Here is a 25461-nt window from a genome sequence, read left to right on the forward strand (position 1 = left end):
AGCCTTGAAAATAACCAGCAAATGTAATTTTGGTCTCATGTTATTCCCTCTAGCTGGAGCAATCTTCCTCTGCTTTCTTCCTGCATGTGTGTATGTATATATACATATATAAAAACATATACATCACACATATAATTACACTTTAATGAACATTGAAAAAAACAGAAATTATACATGCCAAACTGTCAAGAGATAATAGCAGTAAGAGATGAGTACATTATATATATATATTTTTTAACACATGTGATAATTTTCTACTCTAATTTTTTTAAAAATCAAAATATGACATTTATAAGGTACCTTTTCACTGTAGATAAGATACAGTTTAAGATCTCAGGATAGAATTACGAAAAAACATTTTATTGAAGACAAAACAGTGAGCTGTAGTTCATGAAGCAAAACTTGAACTGAATCTTAAAGAAAATCAGAAGAGACAGGGCTCAGGAAAGTCACTCCTGACTCTAAGGGAGAGGTGGACCATAGCTAACAGCAAGGGCAAAGAGCATCAGCTTGTGTAGACAGAGCTGGAGAGGCTCATCTGCGATCTGGCAGCAGCCCTTTCTTCAGACTGGAATGAAACAGACCTCGTAGAAGTGTGGTATAGATCCCACTCCTTTCAGAAGTGGTGCAGTATCAATGTTCTTCGGATCAACCAGAGGTTTCAAGGTAAATTTCTGTAAAATGCTGACCAGGAGTAAAAACAGTTCCATGCGGGCCAGGCCTTCTCCAACACAAACTCTTTTTCCTAGAAATGAGACATAAATGAAATATCCATATAATTCTCATTTGACCTAGTGCACAGGGAGGTGTAGATAAATATGAAATGAAAGAATAGAGTAAATAAATAGATAAACTAAGGAAAGACCAAATAACCAATGGCTTCTCCTATTTACACCAAAATCTGGTCTGCTTCATTCCCTCAGAACATATTTCTGTGTACATTCTATTTAATATATTTTTTTTAATCCCTTCTGTACACCCATGTGGGAATTGCTTTCCTGAGGGTGGCCAGTGACATTTTTCTACACTCACACACACACACAGATATACACAAACACACAGACATATACACACAAACAGACGTATATACACACACTTACTCATCCCAATCGGCATGAGACACACTATATGTTCTCCATCTACCTCCAACCCAAGTCTCAACAACAGGTTTATTTCTCCTCATCTGATTTCTAAAAATAATCTTGACCTTGCCATGTCCCTGTTTTAACACTATTTTAAGAGTTTACCACTATCAGCTATAAAAAGAAATGTCACAAACTAGACAAAAGTATGACTACATGTTCACCAATCCCGGACACATAAGCTATTTGAGGTGTTAGGAATTTCCAGTCATTCCTCCAACTGAAATACTCATCTCCTCAACTCTGCCAGCTGAGATTCTCTACATCCTTCTAGATCCACTGCATCTGTCATTTACTCTATACAAACTTCTTTGATCTATTCAGGTAGATATAATTTACTCCCTCATTGGTATTCCACAAGACTTATTAGTGCTTCTAATACAGAATATTTCACATGAAATTATAATTATTCCTCTGTCCCACACACTGGAATATAAGCTCATAAGGTAAAGCCTTAGATCTTGTAATGGTAGCACAGTGTCAGGACAAAAGCAATCCCACAAACTCTGTAAACTGAACAGAAATCTCGAGCAGGCTCATTATGTAACAATGGACCCAAAATTCAGGAAGAATATAAGATTAGCATTGTCTGTCCATGCGGTCACCTCTGGGCACTGTTCATAGTCTGGGGGTGTTTCTCCATCTTCCCAGATCCATTCTGTTTGTTTTTCTTTTGCACCTACTCTGTGTTTAGGAAGTTGATTTCTTTGGAACGCACAACCCCAATAGTTAGTTACCTTCTTTACTGTGAGTAAACTCAGAGGATTAAACATTGAGAAGGTTAGAGTATGCCCTCCCTCAGTCCCAGCCTGTCAGGCCACAGTTTCAGCAGTGGCTATATTCTCCAACCTACAGACCCATCTCCTGCTGAGGCAGCCATTCTCTTTGCTAAAAGTCTGCTTGAGTTTCAGCAACACCCTCCTTCTCCTGACTCTTCGACACAGGATGGTAACATCGTCCTGCTGATGCTCATCCCTGAGTACTTGACCACTCCTTGCCATGTCCCTTAATCGTGTCCACACCTCTGAAAACAGTCTCTTCATTAAACTGTCTAAAGTATCCTACCTCTTTCTTTCAAGGACCCTGACAAATTAAAGGAAGATACTAAATATAAAATGTTTCTTCCTGCAAGAAAACTTCCTTTATCTTCCAACTACTCTGCCCTCTGCTGTGTCCCTCAAAACGCAAGATTCAGGAGCTTCTCTCTCTGGATGCCCACTGAAAGAGTGGAAACACTCTGAAGAGTATTTTCTCTCTGGAGTATCCTTGCCTTTAACCTGCATTTCTCTTTCTTAGAGGAAGGATGCATCTGTTACTCACATTTGTATCTCTGGACCTGAGTGAGCATGAGTCTACTACATATAAGGTATGCAGACTACATTAAGTGAATTGACTTCATTGAGTGAATTGACTTCTCAGGGCAGAGGAGAAAAGCCGCAGTGTCTAGAAACCTAGGTATCTAGGAGGAGCTCTTAGGAGACTCAGCAGTGGGTAAGACAGCAGAAGTCAGGAAATACAGTCTCCAATCCAATGAAAAATTATCTGCACTTTGGGAGTAGTGCCTCTGGCCTCATGCAAATGACAATTTGTCCAGCCCAGACTAGCCTCCATGCAAAGCCCTTCCTTCTCTCATTTTACCACTGATGTACAGACAAAAATGAAGCATGCTTGCCTGCTGAAAAAGCCATGAAGTAGTCACTCTTCTTAAAGTTACCACTTTTATCCAGGAAGTGACCAGGATCAAACTGCTCTGGGTTGGGAAACTCCTTGCCATCGTGCAGGACAGAAGTCAGAGATGTTAATATGGTTGTGCCCTGAGATAAAGAGAAACAGATTAACTGGATTGCAAAAATGGTCACGGAGCTTGAAAAAAAAAAATACCTTGTCTAATCCTTTCCTTTTGTAGATGAGATGACTGAAGCACACATACAAAAAAAAAAAATTTATTCTTTCCATGTCAGAGAACAAGTTAATGACCAAGCCTGTGCTGTGCTTAGACACTCAAGTCATGTCCGACTCTTTGCAACCCCATGGACTGTAGCCCACCAGGCTCCTCTGTCCATGGGAATTCTCCAGGCAAGAATACTGGAGTGCCATGCCCTCCTCCAGGGGACCTTTCCAACCCAGGGGTCAAACCTAGGTCTCCCTCATTGCAGGCAGATTCTTTACTGTCTGAGCCACCAGGGAAGCCCAGTGACCAAGCCTAACAGATCTTAAATCCTACAATGCCGGTTCAGGGCACTGTTAAAACCTGACTCCAAGATAATCGTCTTCAGCTTGTAGTCTACCTACTGCACTTGCTTTCCAGTAAATTAAAGGAGCTGCGTTTTTCTTGACAAAAAACGTTAAACGTGCTGATGTCACTGAAAATCTAGCTCTTTCTCTTTGGAATCAAATATGACATCTTCTTCAAAACTACATGAGTGGCCATATTTTTGAAAACTATTTTCTTCTCCTACTAAGATGAGTAACTAGTAAGCATACCCTCCTCCTCCTATGTTTTTTCAATGTATTTGTTGAATATTCTTCTTGAAGTAGGGTGGCATTTCTGGTTTCTTGTAAGGTTTTCCTAAACTCAGAGATACCATGTAACATAACAATTTAGAGTTTAGTTTTTAGAATCAGTTGAACATTTTTCTCTACTAAATTAATCTCTGTGACTATAGGAAAGTTTTTTGCCTTTTTTTTTTTTTAACAGTTGCATGCTTCATTTTCATCACAAGTAAAATATAAACAGGGAGTTCCCTGGTGGCTAGGGTTCAATCTATCCCTGGTGGGAGAACTAAGATCCCACAAGTGGCTAAGCACACCAAAAAAAAAAAAAAACTAAACTAAAAACAAGCAAACAAAAAAAAAAATAAACAATTATTTTATTATGTAATGAGATAATATAAGAAATACTTTTTAAACAGAGGTTATTACCACAAGCTAAAACACTCAATAAATAGAAATTTTGCTGCTATTATGATAACAATAATTTTATTCACAATATCTTGGGATCACAATAATACAGAGACAAAATTTAAATTCAGATTCATCTGAATGCCTTCTGGTATACTGTATAGCCTTTCCAAATACATGATATAGTTCTCACTCCAAAACATCATGAATTGAAAGACAATCATTTCCAAGTGTGCAAATAAATAAAAGAATCAAGATTGCCTGGAGAAATATCAAAAACCTCAGATATGCAGATGACACCACCCTTCTGGCAGAAAATGAAGAGGAACTAAAGAGCCTCTTGACGAAAGTGAAAGGTGAAAAAAACTGACATAAAACTCAACATTTAAAAAACTAACATCAGGGCATCCAGTTCGATCACTTCATGGCAAATAGATGGGAAAACAATGGAAACAGTGACAGACTTTGTTTTCTTGGGCTCCAAAATCACTGCAGATGGTGACTGCAGCCATGAAATTAAGATGCTTAGCCCTTGGAAGAAGAGCTATGATCAACCTAAACAACATATTAAAAAGCAGAGACATTGCTGACAAAGGTCCATCTAGTTCAAGCTATGGTTTTTCCAGTAGTCAAGTATAGAGTTGGACCATAAGGAACATTGAGCACTGAAGAATTGATGCTCTTGAACTGTGGTTTTGGAGAAGACTCTTGAGAGTCCCTTATAATGCAAGGAGGTCAAACCAGTCGATTCTGAAGGAAATCAGTCCTGAAAGTTCATTGGAAGGACTGATGTTGAAGCTCCAATACTTTGACCACCTGATGCAAAGAACTGACTCATTCGAAAAGACCCTGATGCTGGGAAAATTGAAGGCAGTAGGAGAAGGGGATGACAGAGGGTGAGATGGTTGGATGGCATCACCGACTCCATGGACATGAGTTTGAGCAAGCTCTAGGAGATGGTGATGGACAGGGAGGGCTGGCGTGCTACAGTCCATGGGGTCGCAAAGAGTTGGTCATGAATGAGTAACTGAACTGATTGGAATAAAGGGGAAACTGAAGTTTCAGTCTTTCCTAAACCTCTTCCTTATGACACAGCAACTCCTGTGATTCATTTTCTGACCTGGGTGGGCATAGAGATGTGCCCTGCGCATGAAGTACAGGAAGATAGTATGGCCACAGTACAAAGGCTTTCATATAAAGCTAATTAATGACCAAAAAATTTATCCTGGATGATGGGACCATCTGTTGCAGTTTAGTCACTGAGTTGTGTCTGACTCTTTGTGACCTCAAGGACTGCAGCCTGCCAAGCCACTCTGTCCATGAGATTTCCCAGGCAAGAATACTGGAGTGGGTTGCCATTTCCTTCTCCAGGGGATCTTCCCAACTGAGGAAGATGGGACCGTATACTTCAAGGTATAACAGAGTAACTGCTTTTGAGTTGCCCTCACAAACCTGAAATATATATAAAAACAGACAGGAGGACTTCCCTGGTGATCCAGTGGTGAAGAATCTGCCTGCCACAGGACATGGGTTTGATCCCTGATCCGAGAACATCCCACATGCCTCGGGGCAACAAAGTCCGTGCACTGCAACTACTGAGCCCACATGCTCTACAGCCTGCATGATGCAAGAAGACAATCATTGCCATGAGAAGCCCAGGCACTGCACTAGAGACTAGCCTCTGCTCATCACAGCTAGAGAAACCCACAAGCAGCAATGAAGACCCAGTGCAGCCAAATTAAATAATACTTTCTGAAATCCTCAGGGGAAAAAACACGAAGTAACAGCTTTCCAGCATTGAACAAGAAGCAATCCAGGATTGTGATTCTTTAATAAAGAGGAATTAGGTAGGTCCTATATTCACTCCTAATATACTTCTGAAAACACTTTCCTCCTAGAGTGCAGGGAGGTGGCAGCCGAGCAAAGTGGGACCCTTTCTGAGCTAAGGAGACAGAAATCAAAACCTGATGCCTGCAACTCATGAGGAAGGACACAAGTCAGGAATAATCTATAAACAGGGAAGATCTCAAAAGTATACAAGACTATTCTCTGTACATTCATGTCTGTGGGTTGGGCAGCTTCAGGACCCCAATTAGAGTATGATTCCTGGGGAGGTGAGAATTGAAAGTGGATACCAGATGCTGTACAGTGATAGAGAAGTTGAGGTTCCAACCCAGTGAGAGTGGAAAGAACTTTCCTGTCAACTCAGATTTACTGTTATGATTGATCCCCCAAATTCTAAGTTGTTGGATTAATGAACCCACCCTGGACTAAGGGTCATGCCCTAAGATTAAATCAAAAATTGAAATTAAATCACAATGACAAACAATTATAGTAAGCTTAAGACACTAAAGGACATCTGTCAGTAACTTAGCTGCTTATCAAAATAAAATTCAGTGCCCTTAAAGAAAGGGTAATCCAGATTCCCCATAAGACATCATTCAAAACATTCACTATACAACAGAAAATTAAAAATAAATGTGAAATGAAGTAAATGTGACCCAAATTTGAAGGAAAAAGAGCCAATAGAATCCATATTAGAACCCATATTAGAACCGATATTATCCTAGATATTAGAATTATCTAAGAACTACACAAGTACTACAAACCATCCATCATAAGTATATCTAAGTTCTTAAAGGAATAATTAATAACAAAAAAAGAATAAATGAGAAATCTCAACAGAGATTCAAAACAGTAAAAATAGGAATTCAAGAAATGAAATTTTTACTGGATTGAATTAAAAACATTAGAGACTGCAAAAGAAAAGGTTAGTGAATTTAGAGACATACCAACAGAGTAACGGCTGAGAAGCCCCTATTGGAAGAACTTTCCAACACACAGTAATTATAAACTGTGAAATACACACAAACACACACATTCTGCAAGGCAGCCAAAAGCATGAAGTGTAGAAAACACTTGAGAAGACAAAAAGATACTGGGTGAGTTTTCCATTTTAATGATGTTATCATGAGGACAGGTCTCAGACAACAAAATATTGAGTGACTAAAACATGGCCATAAGCCAAGTCTCACTGCTTTAAAGAATCAATGACAATATTCAGCTGTACCCACTGCACAGAAACAAACAAACAAAAAAAAACAGGGCTGGGGGTGGGGGGGGCGGCGGATAATTCCATAAAAGAAAGAGCCAGAGAAGAGGACCCTTAAATTCCCTATATGAAATATCCCAAATCTCTGAAAATCCTATAAGCCCTGAATTACATGTGGAATAAATTCCAGATAACTACCCTAAAGTTAAAAAAAAACTAAATTTAAAACTCAGAATTTTGAGTTGAGAACAGCATAGTTAATGACCTGCTAAAACAAGCAAATGAACAAAGCTTCATGTTCCTCAAAGGATATAAATGAATCACGAGTCCCTATGATATATCATTAAAAATATGTAGACAAAAAATCCAAAATAATTAGACACACATACATACACACACACACACCAAGAAAATGTGACCCATACAGAAGAGAAACAGAAGAACAACAGTAACACTAAAATAACAATAGTGATAATGGAATAAACAAGAATTTTGAATCACAATCAAATTTTGAATTTATAATCATAGCTATTATAGTCAAGGAAATGAAAAAATGTCTCAACATTAAGTAAAATGTTAATGAATGAATGATCAAAATATAAATTGTAAAGAGAACCCAAATGGAAATTCCAAAACTAAAATTTATGGTTGATTGTATTAATTATTAAATAGACTTTACAATAGTTTGAAAGAAAAAGTTGGTGAAATAGAAGATAAATCAATAAAACTTTTTTCAGTCTGTAGAAAAGGAAAAAATTGAAAACAAATAAGCAACCAGAACCTAAGGAACCTTTTCAACAACACAATAAGGTGATTGGAGTACCAAAAAAAAAAAAAAGAAAATAATTGAGAGAGGATGGGCAAAAAAAATTGAGAAAATAATGAAGAAAATGTAGACATCTACAATGTAGACTGAGCGACTTCACTTTCACTTTTCACTTTCATGCATTGGAGAAGGAAATGGCAACCCACTCCAATGTTCTTGCCTGGAGAATCCCAGGGACGGGCGAGCCTGGTGGGCTGCCATCTATGGGGTCGCACAGAGTCGGACACGACTGAAGTGACTTAGCAGCAGCAGCAGCACAATGTAGACAAATAGAATAAATAAAAACAAAACCAGACTTAAACATAAATATATTGTAGTTAAAATATAGTCAAATACACAGAGAAAACTTGAAGGCAGTCGAAGAAAAATGGCCCATTACCTACATAAGAACAAGAATTCAAATGACTGCTGAATACTCATCAATAAAATGGAAATCAGAAAATAGTAAAATGAAATATTTAAAGTGCTAAAGGGAAAAACTTATACCCAGTTAACATAGTAATCTATATCCAGATATCCACCTGTTGTAAACAAAGTTTTATTGGAATATTTCCCTGCCTATTTCTTAAAGTATTAACTATGGCTGCCTTTATTCTACAATGGCAGATTAAGACTACATGGTCCACAAAATCTGTATCACTACGTGGCCTCTTAAAGAGATGTTTGCCTGTTTAAAGCAAAAATTATAACACTGATGGTAGCTTTATAATATACATAGATATTATACATGTGATTGCCATTTCCTTCTCCAATGCATGAAAGTGAAAAATGAAAAGTGAAGTCGCTCAGAAGTGTCTGACCCTCAGCGACCCCAGGACTGCAGCCTTCCAGGCTCCTCCATCCATGGGATTTCCCAGGCAAGAGTACTGGAGTGGGGTCCCATTGCCTTCTCTGATAAAGGAAGAGGAACAGGTTAAATTGTCATATATGATTGCAATGTTCTTGTATTTTTTAAATTTAATAGTTTAATTTTAAGAAGACTGTAAAAATTTAAGAATACATATTGTAATCTCAAGAGAAATCATTTAAAAAATAGTTCAATGACAACAGATATTTATACTCCTGGAAAAAATCTACTAATCCATAGAAAGGCAGGAAATGAGCAGCAGAGAGATATAAAAAAGAGGGACAAACAAAAAAAACAATTATTTAAAAGTACAGTTATTCCCAATAGAAGACAGTAAAGGAGGAAGAGTAGAATTATGAACTTGGTGGATAAGCAGAACACAAATGATGAATTTTCAAATATAAACCCACCATATCAGTAATTATATTGAATTGCAATAAACTAAACATTCCAATTGAAAAAGCAGAATGCACTTAATAGATCTATAAGGACAATCCATCCAAAAGCAATAGAACATGTTCTCCCCAAACACACATGAAACATTATCTAGAATAGATCATATGTTATGGCCAAAACAAGTATTAAGAAGTTTTAGAAGACTGAAATCATATCAAGTATATTTCCAAACGAAATGTTATAAATTGAGAACTCAATTATAAGAAAACTGGAAAATACACAGACATGTGGATATTAAAAAGTTTTAGAAGACTGAAATCATATCAAGTATATTTCCAAACAAAATGTTATAAATTGAGAACTCAATTATAAGAAAACTGGAAAATACACAGACATGTGGATATTAAACAATATGCTACTGAACAATCAAAGGATCACAGAATAAATCAAAAGAGAACCAAAAAGTACCTTGAGACAAAAAAAAAAAAAAGTAAACATGGCATACCAAAACTCGTGATGTCAGGAAAAGCAGTTCTAAGAGAAAAGTTCAGTGATAAATGCCTACATCAAGAAAAGAGAATGTGTATGGTGTTAGAAAGTGGTCTAGTTTCATTCTTTTACAAGTGGTTGACCAGTTTTCCCAGCACCACTTGTTAAAGAGATTGTCTTTAATCCATTGTATATTCTTGCCTCCTTTGTCAAAGATAAGGTGTCCATATGTGCATGGATTTATCTCTGGGCTTTCTATTTTATTCCATTGATCTATATTTCTGTCTTTGTGCCAGTACCATACTGTCTTGATGACTGTGGCTTTGTAGTAGAGCCTGAAGTCAGGCAGGTTGATTCCTCCAGTTCCATTCTTCTTTCTCAAGATAGCTTTGGCTATTCGAGGTTTTTTGTTTTTCCATACAAATTGTGAAATTATTTGTTCTAGCTCTGTGAAGAATACTGTTGGTAGCTTGATAGGGATTGCGTTGAATCTATAAATTGCTTTGGGTAGTATACTCATTTTCACTATATGGAGTATTACTCAGCCATTAAAAAGAATACATTTGAATCAGTTCTAATGAGATGGATGAAACTGGAGCCTATTATACAGAGTGAAGTAAGCCAGAAGGAAAAACATAAATACAGTATACTAACGCATATATATGGAATTTAGGAAGATGGTAACAATAACCCGGTGTACGAGACAGCAAAAGAGACACTGATGTATAGAACAGTCTTATGGACTCTGTGGGAGAGGGAGAGGGTGGGAAGATTTGGGAGAATGACATTGAAACATGTAAAATATCATGTAAGAAACGAGTTGCCAGTCCAGGTTCGATACACGATACTGGATGCTTGGGGCTAGTGCACTGGGACGACCAAGAGGGATGGTATGGGGAGGGAGGAGGGAGGAGGGTTCAGGATGGGGAACACATGTATACCTGTGGCGGATTCATTTTGATATTTGGCAAAACTAATACAATATTGTAAAGTTTAAAAATAAAATTAAAAAAAAGAAAGAAAGAAAAGAGAATGATATCAAACAAGCAACCTAACTTGACACCTTAAAGAGCTAGAAAAAGAAGAAAAAAACAAAGCTCAAAGTCGGCAGAAGGAAGGAAATAGAGATCATAAAGTAAATAAAAGAAACAGAGACCAATAAGAAAAACAAAACAAACAAACAAACAAACAAAAAAAAACCAATGAGACTAACAGCTGGCTTTTTAAAGCCATAAACAAAACTGAAAAATCTTTAGCTAGACTTACCAAGAAAAGAAGAAATAAGACTAAAATAAGCAGAAATAAAAGAGAAAACATTACAACTGATACTGGACAAATACATACAATCATAACAAACTATTAATACAATGAACCATACCGGAACAAATTGGAGAACTTAGAAAAAATAGATTCTTAGAAACCTACAACCTATCAGGAAAGAATCATGAAGAATTAGAAATCTGAATACATGAATCATGAGTAAGCAGATTGAACTGGCAATCCCAAAACACACAATACACTCCCAAAACACAAAGTACAGGGCCAGACAGTTTCACTGATTAATACTAACAAATATATAAAGAGAAATGGATACCAATTCTCAAACTCTTCCAAAAAATACAAGAGGAAAGGCCACTTGCAAACTAACTTTGAAAAGCCAACATTACCCTTCTATTATAACCAAAAAGAATATTACGTGAAATGAAAATTATAGGCCAATATCCTTGATATCTGGTCCCATCACTGCATGGCTAAAAGAAGGGGGAAAAGTGGAAACAGTGACAGATTTTGTTTTCTTGGGCTCCAAAGTAACTCACTGCAGACAGTGACCACAGCCATGAAATTAAAAAACGCTTGCTCCTTGGAAGAAAAGCTACAATAAACCTAGGCAGCATATTAAAGAGCAGAGACATCACATTGCCAACAAAGGTCCATACAGTCAAAGCTATGGTTTTTCCAGTTAATTATGTATGGATGTGAGAGTTGGACCATAAAGAAGGCTGAGTGCCAAAAAATTGATGCCTCCAAATTGTGCTGCTGGAGAAGATTCTTGAAGAGTCCCTTGGACTGCAAGATCAAACCAGTCAATCCTTAAGGAAGTCAGCCCTGAACATTCATTGGAAAGACTGATGTTGAAGCTGAAGCTCCAATACTTTGGCCACGTAATTCAAAGAATCAACTCATTGGAAAAGAAACTGATGCTCGGAAAGACTGAAGGCAAAAGGAGAAGAGGGCAGCAAAGGATGAGATGGTTAGACAGTATCACCAACTTAATGGACATGAATTTGAGCAAATTCTGGGAGATGGTGAAAATCAAGGAAGCCTGACGTACTGCAGTCCATGGGGATGAAAAGAGTCAGACACGACTTAGGGACTGAAAAACGACAATCCCTGATAAACATAGATGCAAAAATCCTCAACAAAATATTAGCAAACTGAACTGAAGAATACAGTAACAGGTGGATTTATGAGCAAGCTGGATTTATTCCAGGGATGCAAGGATGGTTCAACATGTGTAAATCAACTGGTGTGATAGAACTCGTTAACAAAATGGGGAATAAAAATCATAGAATCCTCTCAGTTGATTCAGAAAAAAAAAGCATTTGATAAAATTCAACATTCATTTATCATAAAAATTATCAACAAAGTGGTATAGAGAGAAGGTACCTCAATGTAATACAAGCTATATATGACAACCCAACAGTCAATATGATACTCAACAGTGAAAAGGTGAAAACTTTTCCTTTAAGATCAGTAACAAGACCAGAATCACCACTTATATTGAACAGAAGGAGTCAGGGTTTGGGAAAATTTTTCTTAAGACGCAAGAGAATTGGGTATGTTTAAATGCTAATGGAAAGGAGCCAACAGAGAAGGAGAGAATTTAAAAAAAAGAAGAAGAAGAAGAAGAAATGATTATTTGAAGAGGAACCCTGAAAAAGTGAGAGGAAAGGGATCCATGACACAAGTGGAAAGATTTACTTTAAATAAAAGGAAAGCCCTTCTTCCACAACAACAAAATGAAAAGGAAAATAAAGGGGTGTGAATGTAGATAACTTGTAAATCTAGTGGAAGGGAGTTGAGGGAGTTCCCTAAAATGGATTCTGAATTTCTCTGTGGAAGACTAGATCATTTGGGGAAAAGTCCATGGTGAAGAACTGGAAGGGAAGAATTCAGAGCTGAAAATAGTTGGTGTGCTTGTAGGAGCAAGATGAGTTCAGTTATGAAACAAGAACATTGAATAAAGTCCCTAAGAAAGACAATGCCAAAGAATGCTCAAACTACCACACAATTGCACTCATCTCACATGCTAATAAAGTAATGCTCAAAATTCTCTAAGCCAGGCTTCAGCAATATGTGAACTGTGAACTTCCAGTCATTCAAGCTGGTTTTAGGAAAGGCAGAGGAATCAGAGATCAAATTGCCAACATCTGCCAGATCATCAAAAAAGCAAGAGAGTTCCAGAAAAACATCTATTTCTGCTTTATTGACTATGCCAAAGACTTTGACTGTGCAGATCACAATAAGCTGTGGAAAATTCTGAAAAAGATGCAAATACCAGACCACCTTACCTGCATCTTGAGAAACGTGTATGCAGGTCAGGAAGCAACAGTTAGAACTGGACATGGAACAACAGACTGGTTTCAAATAGGAAAAGGAGTACATCAAGGCTGTATATTGTCACCCTGCTTATTTAACTTCTATGCAGAGTACATCATGAGAAATGCCAGGCTGGATAAAGCCTAGCAATCCAAGATTGCCATGAGAAATATCAATAACCTCAGATATGCAGATGACACCACCCTTATGGCAGAAAGTGAAAAAGAACTAAAGAGCCTCTTGGTGAAAGTGAAACAGGAGAGTGAAAAAGTTGGCTTAAAACTCAACATTCAGAAAACTAAGATCATGGCATCCGGTCCCATCACTTCATGGCAAATAGATGGGGACTTTATTTTTCTGGGCTCCAAAATCACTGCAGATGGTGACTGCAGCCATGAAATAAAAAAACGTTTACTCCTTGGAAGGAAAGTTATGACCAACCTAGACAGCATATTAAAAAGTAGAGACATTACTTTGCCAACAAAGGTCCGTCTAGTCAAGGCTATGGTTTTTCCAGTAGTCATGTATGGATGTAAGAGTTGGACTATAAAGAAAGCTGAGTGCTGAAGAAATGATGATTTTGAATTCTGTTGTTGGAGAAGACTCTTGAGGGTCACCTGGATAGCAAGGAGATCCAACCAGTCCATTCTAAAGGAGATCAGTCCTGAATATTCATTGGAAGGACTGATGTTGAAGCTGAAACTCCAATACTTTGGCCACCTGATGCGAAGAACCGACTCATTCGAGAAGACCCTGATGCTAGGAAAGATTGAAGGCAGGAGGAGAAGGGGACAATAGAGGATGAAATGGTTGAATGGCTTCACCTACTCGATGGACATGGGTTTGAGTGGATTCCAGGACTTGGTGAGGGACAGGGAGGCCTGGCATGCTGCAGTCCATGGAATCGCAAAGAGTCGGACATAACTGAGTGACTGAACTGAACTGAACTGATTGAGTTGGTCACAATAATATGATCCTGATGGGCTGCATGGTCTTCCAGAAGAGATCAGTAGCTCAAATGCAGGTAGGGAGGAAGAAAACTGTTGCATTGGACTTTTGACAAGTGAAACAGATAGAGAGGCACTTACTGGTTAAGTGGTAACAGTAATAAAACATACACTGGAAAATAGGGAGTGGACAGAAGAGTAGCCTAATGAACAGGCAGAATATGGGACTAACAATGTACTAAGAATCCTGTGGGAGTCTAAGCACTATTATATTTATTAAATTCTATCTACAAATTAAAAGGAAAGGAGTATGTGGTCTGAGGGTGAAATATCTGAGACATGACTTTGTAATACTGTAGACAATTAGGCAATCTATACATCTACTTCTGTGATAGTTGAACCTAAGAGTCTTAATGAGGAGTATAGATGAAATACCTCTCACCTTGGGAATGAGATATTCTCTGAATTTAATGTCCTGAGCTGCAGCATGGGGTAGGTTGTTGGGGACAAGGTCAATGAATCTCTGGATCTCGTGGATCACAGCATCTGTGTAGGGCATGCGGCTCCTGTCCTCCATGCATGGACTCCGGTTTCTGCCAACCACATGGTTAATTTCTTCCTGGACTTTAGCTGGCAAGGTAGAAATCAGAATTTGTGTCAAGTGATAAAGATATTTTATCTTCTTAATCATGATTACATTGTGGTAGGATATGGAGAGAAGGAAAAATTACACGTGTTTCTCTACAAGGGAAAAAATGAAAAAGAATTTCAGTGTCATGGACAAATTGGAATTTCATTAGAGACTTAAATACACATACATATAAAGCACAGTTACATCATGAAATTCATTTCTCAATTCTGATTCTCTCCTTCGTGTATTTTTTTAAAACAAACTCAGGGATGTGGGATCTCAAAGGCTCACATCGTACAGTTTAACCATTTTGTTTATGTCAGTTTTATTTTATGAAAGTTCTAAGAGAGTAGAAGTACTCCATGCAGTAAATACTTAATAAATGGACCAACTGAACAAGATGCTTGGTTGACTCAACACATAGGAATAATAAGTAAGTTAAGGGAGAATACTCAAGATGACCGAGTAGAAAGACTCTGAGATCACCTCCTCCCACAAGCATTACAAAACGATTAATACAATGATTTACAGAGCAACTATCAATAAGAACAACCTGAAGTCTAAGAGAAAGTTCTTCAACAACTAAAGATCTAAGGATGGAATCATGAATGCATAGGAGAAGCAGAAACATAGCACAGTTAAGACCTTACCCTCAGGTAGGAGACCCATGAACAGGATAATTACAATTACAGAGGTTCTCCTCAAGGAGTGAGGGGTCTGAACCCATCACTGGGCTCCCTAACTCAGGAATGCTGCACCAGGAAGATGAGCCCCCAGAGCACTTGGCTTTGCAGGCCAACAGGGCTTATTTCAGATGATCTAGTGAGCTGTGGGAAGTAGAGACTCCACTCTTAAAGAGTGTATACAAAATCTCACCCACTCTGGGACCCAGAAGCAGGAGCAGTAATTTGAAAGGAGCCTGGGTCAGACCCATTTATTGATCTTGGACAGGCTCCCAGAGAGGCACAGGACAGTTGGGGCTCACCTCCAGAACACATATGCTGGTAGCAGCTACTTTGGAGAGCTCATCCCAACACATGGACACAGATGATAGTAAGTGCAATTTTAGAATCTTCCCTGTGGCTTATTAGTGCCAGACCTTGGCCCTTCTCATCAGCCAGTTATCACCCGTTCTTGGATGTGGGAGCCCAAGTAGCTAGCTGGGCTGGGACACAGTCCTACCCACCAGCATGCCAGTTACTATAGCAGCCCTGACCCCCAGCTGTCCCTGGACCCAACTCCTCTCAACCATTGGGAGACACCAACCCCTGGTCTCCCTGGGCCCCCATCTAGACAACGCGCAGGCCAACTCCAATTCCAGGACACCTAAGGTCTTACAGCCAGAGAACACAGGATCTGGCTCTCCCCAACAAGATACCCCAGACCCTGCAGCCAGAGAAGCCAGGATGTGGCCTCATATACCAGAAGGCAGGTACTATCCTCAAGACTCCTGGGGCCTGATCCACCAACTAGCAGGCCAACCTCAGCCCCAGGACCACAGCAGTCCTGCAGCCAACCATGTCAAGATCCAGCCTACTCAATAGCAGGTCAGCACTACTAGAAGACATCTTGGGTCTCAGGCTCACCCAACAGCAAACTGACACCCAATTCTAGGAAGCCCCAGAACTCTCTGCCAGCCATCTCAGGAAGAGGCCCTGGACCCAGCTCTAACCACCAGAGGGCCAGCACTAGACTGGACCCCATGGGCTTTCATAACCAGCTGCCACATGACTCAACCCCACCCACCATCGCCCAGCAGCTGCTCCACAAGAAAAATGTATTGAATACAAATGGAAGAATAAGAAAGTTGAGGAAACAATTCTTAGACAAAATAGACTTTAAAACAAAGACTGTATGGAACAAGAGAAAAAAGAAGGACATTACATAATGATGAAAGAATCAACCAACAAAAAGATATAACAGTTACAAATCTATATGCATACGTGCTAAGTTGCTTTAGTCAACTTATGACAGCATGGAAAGTCCTAGAAGATATTATGCGACCCTTTGGACTGTGCCCACCAGGCTCCTCTGTCCATGAGATTCTCCAGGCAAGAATAATGGAGTGGGTTGCCATGCCCTGTTCCAGGGGATCTTCTCAACCTAGGGAATGAACCCACATCTCTTATGTCTCACATGCACATTGGCAGGTGAGTTCTTTACCACTAACACCCCCTGGGAAGCCCGTAAATATATATACATATAACTAGTTCACTTTTTTGTACAGCAGAAACTAATACAACATTATAAGACAATTAAACTCAAAAAAAATAAAAATAAAAGTGTCTTAATAGGTCAAAGCACAAAGCATGATAGAGTAAAGGAAATATTCTCTTAGATGAGGACTGAATAAAGAAAAAAAGGAGGATGAGAAATTACATTTTTCAGGAAATTTTGTTTGGCCAAAAGGGTGTATTTGAACATAATTTTTGTGTATAACTTTTTAATTTAAAGAGTGAGGTTTTTTGATGAAGAAAGATTGTGATTTTGTTGTGTCAATCCTTCCATTGCAAATGCATCTGAGTAGAATTAACTTTTGACAAAAGTACATTTATGTGGACTTGGAAGGCTTATCAAGCAATGTCATTGTAGAGAAGATTCTTCACCGTCTGAGGCACCATGGCAGCCCTACTGCACCTGACCTGATGCAAATCAAGGATACTCCACCACAGTAGGGAGGACAGTGACCTCTGCCCTCCATAATTCTGCTACTGGTTAAACATTTTATTCTCCTGTTTTATTATACTCTAATTTGAATGCAATTCATACAATGATAGGAATATGTACTAAGGATAGAAGTTTTTCTTGTACATCTTCTAGGCAGATGAAGAGTAGAAAAGTCATCAGTGTTGCCTGCCAATTTCTAACCAGAATTTCATCCTGTCCATCATCTGTGATACTACCTGTGACCTCTGGGTGCTTCAGCAGGAGCAGCAGTCCATATCTCAGAGTGAGGCTTGTTGTCTCTATTCCAGCAGTAAGCACATCCCATATAGTGGTGATCAAGTTGTCCATGGTAAACTCAGACTGTTTATTGTGTTTCTCCTGGCAATGATGTATTAGGATTACATGATAAGTAAAAGCAACTTACAAGTAACTTACAATAATTCCATAAAACAACATAATTGTTTAAGTTTACTTATTTGACAAATTAAGCCAAACATTAGAGAATGTTACAGATGAAGGTAAAGTTAGATGTATTGTTAGAATTTCTTCAATTAAAATATAACCAGAGTTAAACTTCCAAGTCCTTTCTGATTCCTCACTTTCTCACCCACTGGAGTATATCAGTTCTTCAGTAATTTCTGTCTAACCTGACTCTTATCAAGTCATCACTGCTACTCACCATCAGTTCAGGCATCTATTGTCAATTTCATCATATCTGAATTTCTCACTCAGGCCTTCAGAACCACCTATCCTCAAACTGAAACACTATTCCCAAATTCATCAGTCATTAAACCCACAACAGTTCCTCAGTTTCTATCAAGACAATCTCTTTAAAAATTCCACACACTTCATCACTGCACTTATCTTTCCCTGAACCAGTTTTGTCATCTCTGCTAATCCTCAAAACCTACTTCATCTGTTTTCTACTGTCTTTCCAAGAGTAAGCCTTTCTAGATTCCCATCCATTTCTGCCTTCTCTCATTTCTTACATCACCCATTCATGGAATTTATTTAATGAAAGAGAATATACCATCTATCACTTATCTTGAATGTGTGTGTGTGTTTCAATCTGTTCTCAAATAAAGAACCAGCTTTAACATGGTAAATATAAACACTTCCAAGCAATTTTCAGTGACAATGCAGAAATAATTCAAGACATCCAGTATGGTTTGCACAACAATAGGTTGCACAAGCAATGAATATATCCTTAAGAAGGAGCATTTGTTTTAATAAACCAATTCCACTGATAAGAACAAAGCTATTCCATGTATTACATCACTCCACCTACAAAGATGAAGTAGCAAGTCTGGATCCCATTTTACCTTTTCCATTTTAATCAGGAAGTAATCAATAAAGTCTTGAGGATTATTGAGGTCCAGGGATTCTTGGTGTTCCTTTATTTTCTCCAAAATAAACTTTCTTTGCTCAGTCATGTTTTTAAATAATGTGTTATGACTCCCTGGGAGATAATGTAGTAAAGAGGGGAAAGCATTGTAGAGCTGAAAAAGAAAAGAAACAGTCAATTCATTCAGCAAACATTTACAAGCCCATATTATGGCGCAGACATATTGCTATAAAATAAGTAAATAAAGATGACTAAGATATGCTCCTTGCACTGAAACCCATTTGGGATTTGAAGGAGAGGGAACTGATAAAATGGCCTGAGTGACAGTATGCACAGATTACCAACTAATTTCAAAACCATTCGAATTATTTTCATAACCACAACTCTGAAGAAATTCAGGGTCATACCACATCTTTCCAAATGAGGGCACTGGGGTTCGGAAAGGTTAGTCAACCAGTCTAAGTCACAAAACTAGTGACAGAGGTAGATTCCAGTGTTCATCCCAGTTCACACTACACACGTGTCTACAGAGAGTCACCTAAACAGGGTGTGCAGAGATCGTACACTTTTTCTACATTTATCTTTATGAAAATATATTAACTGTTGACACGTATTATATTAGTTTCAGGCGTACAAAATGGTGATTCACCATTTACATGCATTACAAATTGATTGCCATAATAAACCTAGGAATCATCTGTCATCATACAGTTATTGAAATGTTATTGACTCTATTCCTTATGCTGTATATTATATCCTTGTGACTTATTACATTTATATCTGAAGTTTATATTTCTTAATCCCTTTTACTATTTCATTCATCCTTTTACTTCTTCCTCCCTGAGGACCACCAATTTCTTCTCTGTATCTATGAATTTGTTTCTGTTTTACTTTGTTTGCTCTAAAATTGTTTTAATTCTAAATATGAAGTAAATTATATAATATTTGTCTTTGTCTGACATTCTTCTCTTAGCATAATATCTTCTAGGACTATCCATGCTGTCATAAATGGCACAATTTCATTCTTTTATACGGCAAAGTAATATTTCATTGTGTGTGTGTGTGTATTCCACTTCTTTTTTATGCTTTCGTCTATCAGTGGACACTTAGGTGGTTTTCATATCTTACCTTTTGTAAACAACGCTACAATGAACATAAGGGTGCATATATCTTTTTGAATAAGTTTCTTTTCTTCAGATAAACACCCAGAAGTTTTCTAGAGAGAATTACCGAGTTAAGTCCCAGATCATATAGTAGTTCTATTTTTAACTTTTTGAGGAACCTCTATACTGTTTGCCACTGGAGAAGGCGATGGCACCCCACTCCAGTGCTCTTGCCTGGAAAATCCCATGGATGGAGGAGCCTGGTAGGCAGCAATCCATGGGGTCGCACGGAGTTGGACACGACTAAGCCACTTCACTTTCCCTTTTCACTTTCATGTATTGGAGAAGGAAATGGCAACCCACTCCAGTGTTCTTGCCTGGAGAATCCCAGGGATGGGGAAGCCTGGTGGGCTGTCATCTATGGGGTCGCACAGAGTCGGACACGACTGAAGTGACTTAGCAGCTATACTGTTTGCCATAGCGACCATTTCAATTTACATTCCTACCAACAGTGCATATGTGTTCCCTTATTTCCACATCCTCCCAAAACTTGTTTTCTTCTCTTTCTTATAATAGCCATTCTAACTGGTGTGAGGTAAAACCCTTTAGTGTTTTTATTTGTATTTTCCTGATAATTAGTGTTTTGACCATCTTTCCATGTGCCTATTGGCCAACTTTTGTCTTCTTTGGAAAAATATCTATTTGAACCTCCTGTCCATTTTTTAATTAGGGTTTTCTTTTGGTTATTGAAGTGTATGAGTTCTTTGTGTATTTTGAACACTAACTCCTTGTCAGATGCATCATTTGCAAATATATTCTATTCAGCAGGCAGGCATTTTGTTTTGTTGATAGTTACCTTCACTGTGCAAAAGCTTTTACATTTGATCAGGTCACATTCCTTTATTTTTGCTTTTGTTTCCCTTGCCTAACAATGCATAACCAAAAAAATATCAACAAGACTAATGTCAAAGAGCACACATCCATGATTACTTCTAGAATTTTTATAGTTCTGGTTCTTACATTTAAATCCTTAATCCATGTTGAATTTATTTTATATGTGGTGTGATAAAGGCATCCAGTTTGATTCTTTTGTATGTAACTGTCCAGTTTTCCCAATACCATTGATTGAAGAGGGTGTCTTTTCTACATTTTGTATTCTAGCTTCTTTTGTTGTATATTAATTACCTACTAAGTGTGGTAAGTATCTAAGCTGTCTCTTCAGTTCCATTGATCTATGTCTGCTTTTGTGCCAGTACCACGCTTCTTTTTCTTTGCTTGTGTGGCTGGAACTTCCAGTACTATGCTGAATAAAAGTGGAGAGAGTGGGAATCCTTGTGTTGTTCCTGATTTGAGAGGAAATACTTTAAGGGTTTCACCATTGAGAATGATGACAGCTTCTCCTGTAGGGGCTTTATTACAATTAAGTGTGTTCCCTCTATATTCACTCTGAGTTTTTATCATAAATGGATGTTGAATTCAGTCAAAACATTTTTTTTTATAACTTAAAAAAATCATATGATTTTTATTTTTAATTTGTTAATGCCATGTATCACATAGATGGATTTGCAGACACTGAACCAGCTTTGCATCCCCAGAATAAATTTGGCTTATTCATAGATTATAATTGTTATAATGTATTACTGAATTCAATTTCATGCAAAGATGGGCACAATAAAGGACAGAAATCGTATGGACCTAACAAAAGCAGAAGATATGAATAAGAGGTGGCAAGAATACACAGAAGAACTATACAAAAAAGATCTTAATGACCCAGATAATCACGATGACATGATTACTCACCTAGAACCAGACATCCTGGAATGTGAAGTCAAATGGGCCTTAGGAAGCATCACTACAAATAAAACTAGTGGAAGTGATGGAATTCCAGCTGAGCAATTTCAAATCCAAAAAGATGATGCTGTTAAAGTGCCAAACTCAACATACCAGCAAATTTGGAAAACTCTGCAGTGGCCACAGGACTGGAAAAAGTCAGTTTTCATTCCAATCCCAAGAAAGGCGATGCCAAAGAATGTTCAAACTACCATACAACTGCACTCTTCTCACATGCTAGCAAAGTAATGCTCAAAGTTTTCCAAGCCAGGCTTTGACAGTACATGAACTGCGAACTTCCAGATGTTCAAGCTGGATTTAGAAAAGGCAGAGGGACCAGAGATCAAATTGCCAACATCTGTTGGATCATAGAAAAAGCAAGAGAATTCCAGAAAAACATCTACTTCTGTTTCATTGACTACACCAAAGCCTTTGACTGTGTGTATCACCACAAACTGTGGAAAATTCTGAAACAGATGGGAATACCAGACCACCTTACCTGTCTCCTGAGAAACCTGTAGGCAGGTCAAGAAGCAACAGTTAGAACTGGACATGGAACAAGAGACTGGTTCCAAATTGGGAAAGGAATACATCAAGGCTGTATGTCCCACTACTTATTTAGCTTATATGCAGAGTACATCATGGGAAATTCCCAGTTGGATGAAGCTCAAGCTGGAGTCAAGATTGCCAGGAGAAATATTAATAACCTCAGATATGCAGATGACACCACCCTGATGGCAGAAAGCCAAGAAGAACTAAAGAGCCTCTTGATGAATGTGAAAGAGGAGAGTGAAAAAGCATCTCAAAACAAACATTTAAAAAACAAAGATCATGGCATCTACTCCCATCACTTCATAGTGAATAGATGGGGAAGCAATGGAAACAGTGACAGACTTTGTTTTCATGGGCTCCAAAATCACTGCAGATGGTGACTGCAGCCATGAAATTAAAAGACACTTGCTCCTTGGAAAAAAAGCTATGACCCCCTACACAGCATTATTAAAAAGCAGTGACATTACTTGGCCAACAAAGGTCTGTCCAGTCAAAGCTGTGATTTTTCCAGTAGTCATGTATGGATGTGAGAGTTGGCAAAGAAAGATGAGCACCAAAGAACTGATGCTTTTGAATTGTGGTGTTGGAGAAGACTCTTGAGAGTCCTTTGGACTACAAGGAGATCCAACCAGTCCATCCTAAAGGAAATCAGTCCTGAAAATTCATTGGAAGGGCTGATGCTGAAGTGGAGGCTCAAATACTTTGGTCACCTGATGCGAACAACTGACTCATTAGAAAAGACCCTGAAGCTGGGTAAGATTGAAGGCAGGAGGAGAAGGGGATGACAGAGGATGAGATGGTGGGATGGCAGCATCACCAACTCAATGGACATGAGTTTGAGCAAGCTCCAGGCATTGGTGATGGACAGGGAATCGTGGCATGCTGCAGTCCATGGGGTCAGAAAGAGTTGGACATGACTGAGCAACTGAACTGAACTGAATATTCTGTTGAGGATTTTTGCAGCTAGGCTCATCAAAAATATTGACCTTAATTATTCTTTTCTTTTGAATTTTTTTTTCTAATTTGGGTATAAGGGTAATGCATCATAGAATAAGTTTGAAAGTGTTCCTTTAGACATGTTTGGAAAGGCCAGGCATTAGTTCTTTTTTAAATATTTGGTAGAATTCACTTGTGAGGCCATCTGGTCCAGGATTTTTGGTTTTGCGGAGTTTTGATTCCTGGTTCTATTTCACTACTAGCGTTCCATCTTCAGATTATCTGTTTCTTCCTGATTCAATCTTGGTATGTGTGTTTCTATGAATTTATCCATTTCCCACTAGGTGTTTAATTTATGGGTGTATGATTAGTCACTGTAGTCTCTCATGATTCTTTGAAATTCTGTGATATCAATTGTAATGTGCCTCTTCCATTTCTGATTTTATTTATTTGCACTTTCTTTTTTTCTGATGAGTCTGGCTAGAGTTTATCAAATCTGATTATCTTTTCAAAGAACTAGCTTTTATGTTCACTAATCTTTTCTATTGCCCTTTTAGCCTCTATTGTTTATTTAGTCTCTGATCTTTATTATTTCCTTCCTTCTGCTAACTTTGGGCTTTGTTTGTTCTTCTTTTTCTAGTTTTTTTTTTCTTTGTTGTTGTTTTGTTTTTTGATGTGTGTGTGTGTGTGTGTGTGTAGCAGTTTTATTAAAGTAAGAAAAGGGACAGAGAAAGCTTCTGACATAGACATCGGAAGGGGGACAGAGAGTACTCCCCTCGCTAGTCTAAGCAAGGGAGTTATATAATTTTTTAATTAGTTATGATAAATCAAAAGAATGTCTCAAGGTTGTAAAGATCTTACTAGATCCACTCCCATAATTTACATTTTAAGATAACAGGATTAGCCACAAGTTTTTCACGAAGGAGAAACTGTCCTCAAGAAGGATGTATTGTTGTTATATAATCTTTAGTACACAGTTTAAAATGAGTTGTTTGTGTGTAATCATCAGTACCAGGCTTAAGGAAAAAAACATTTTCTGTGACGAAGACTAAAGAATGTAGAGGGAAAAAAATACATTTGTCCTTTCCTCCTCCTTGAGAATTCCAGAACCCTATCTCTGCTTCATGAGCCCAGATCCCTTTCTCCTCCTTAGGGATCCCAGACTTCTTATCAACCTACCTAGGAATTGACTCTCTCATCCCCTCCTTTTCTTTTGGAGAATTATGTTGCCAAGGGAAAGGGGCATCCTTTTCATTCTATAATTACTTCCTGCTGTTGAGGGGTGTCATCCCTAAACTGTTGAGGCAACATATTCTCCTAACCCTCATATTGAGGGTCTCTGATCCATGGGCCCCAAGTAATAGTTGGGGAAGGCTCTGGCACTTGTAGGAGCCTGGACAACCATTTGTAACCTAAAAGCTTTCAGAAAGTTAGAAACAAACCCTGTTATACAGTTACAGATGTAAGGCAAAATAGTCATTAAACCAAGCTAAAACATAATCAAAATTAAAAGTACATTATGTCCATAGTTACATCAGTTCATCTTAGGATTGCTAGATGTCATCAGATCAAGAAGAGGCATCACATACAATTGTTGTTGGTGAAGACTTGAAGAAAGTCCTTTTGGAGAAACCCACCATGGGAAACCTTCAATTGATGAGGAGGTTGTAGAGCTGAAAACTGAGTCACATGGTTAATTTTAAGGCTTCAGTGTCTATAACAATGTCTGTGTGTAAGAAGGGTGTTCCATAGGTACATTCAAATGGGAACAGTCCTTCCTTTTTCGGGGCAATTCGAGCCCTCATTAAAGCTATGGGTAGAATTTAAACCAACTGTCTTGTGGTTCCTGAGTTAGTCTACACAGATGCCTGTTAATAATGCCATTAGCCTTTTCAACTTTTTCTGAAGATGGGGTCTCCAGGAACTGTGTAAGTGATATTTTATTCCTAGAATTTTCAACACCCCTTGAGTTACAGCATTTTTAAAGACAGAGCCATTGTTGCTCTGAGCTTTAGAGTTTAAGATCTCACTCACATCATGAGAAGTCAGTACAGTAAGATATTTGCCCATTAGTCAAAATCAATAGTAGCTTTAGACATTAGCAAAACAATAGTAGGAATTACCGTTAAGGAATGTGGCCATAGGCTTTTTTTTTTTTTACTAAGGAGCAAACTAAATTCTGATCCTGTGGGCAAGC

General features: G+C 38.2%; 1 protein-coding gene across 1 annotated transcript in view; it reads right to left on the minus strand.

Annotated features, from left to right (window-relative positions):
- Window positions 1-339: 339 nt before the first annotated feature.
- CYP2C282 (cytochrome P450 family 2 subfamily C member 282) overlaps window positions 340-25461 on the minus strand; it is a 57760-nt gene continuing 32638 nt past the window's right edge. The window contains exons 5-9 of the mRNA XM_024985947.2: window positions 18821-18997; window positions 17735-17876; window positions 14643-14830; window positions 2815-2956; window positions 340-745 (exon numbers count right to left, since the gene is read on the minus strand). Of these exons, the coding sequence (XP_024841715.1) occupies window positions 564-745; window positions 2815-2956; window positions 14643-14830; window positions 17735-17876; window positions 18821-18997 (831 nt within the window). The 3' untranslated portion in view covers window positions 340-563. The remainder of the gene's footprint in view (window positions 746-2814; window positions 2957-14642; window positions 14831-17734; window positions 17877-18820; window positions 18998-25461) is intronic.

Source organism: Bos taurus, chromosome 26 (assembly GCF_002263795.3).
Source record: "Bos taurus isolate L1 Dominette 01449 registration number 42190680 breed Hereford chromosome 26, ARS-UCD2.0, whole genome shotgun sequence".
NCBI lineage: Eukaryota > Metazoa > Chordata > Mammalia > Artiodactyla > Bovidae > Bos > Bos taurus.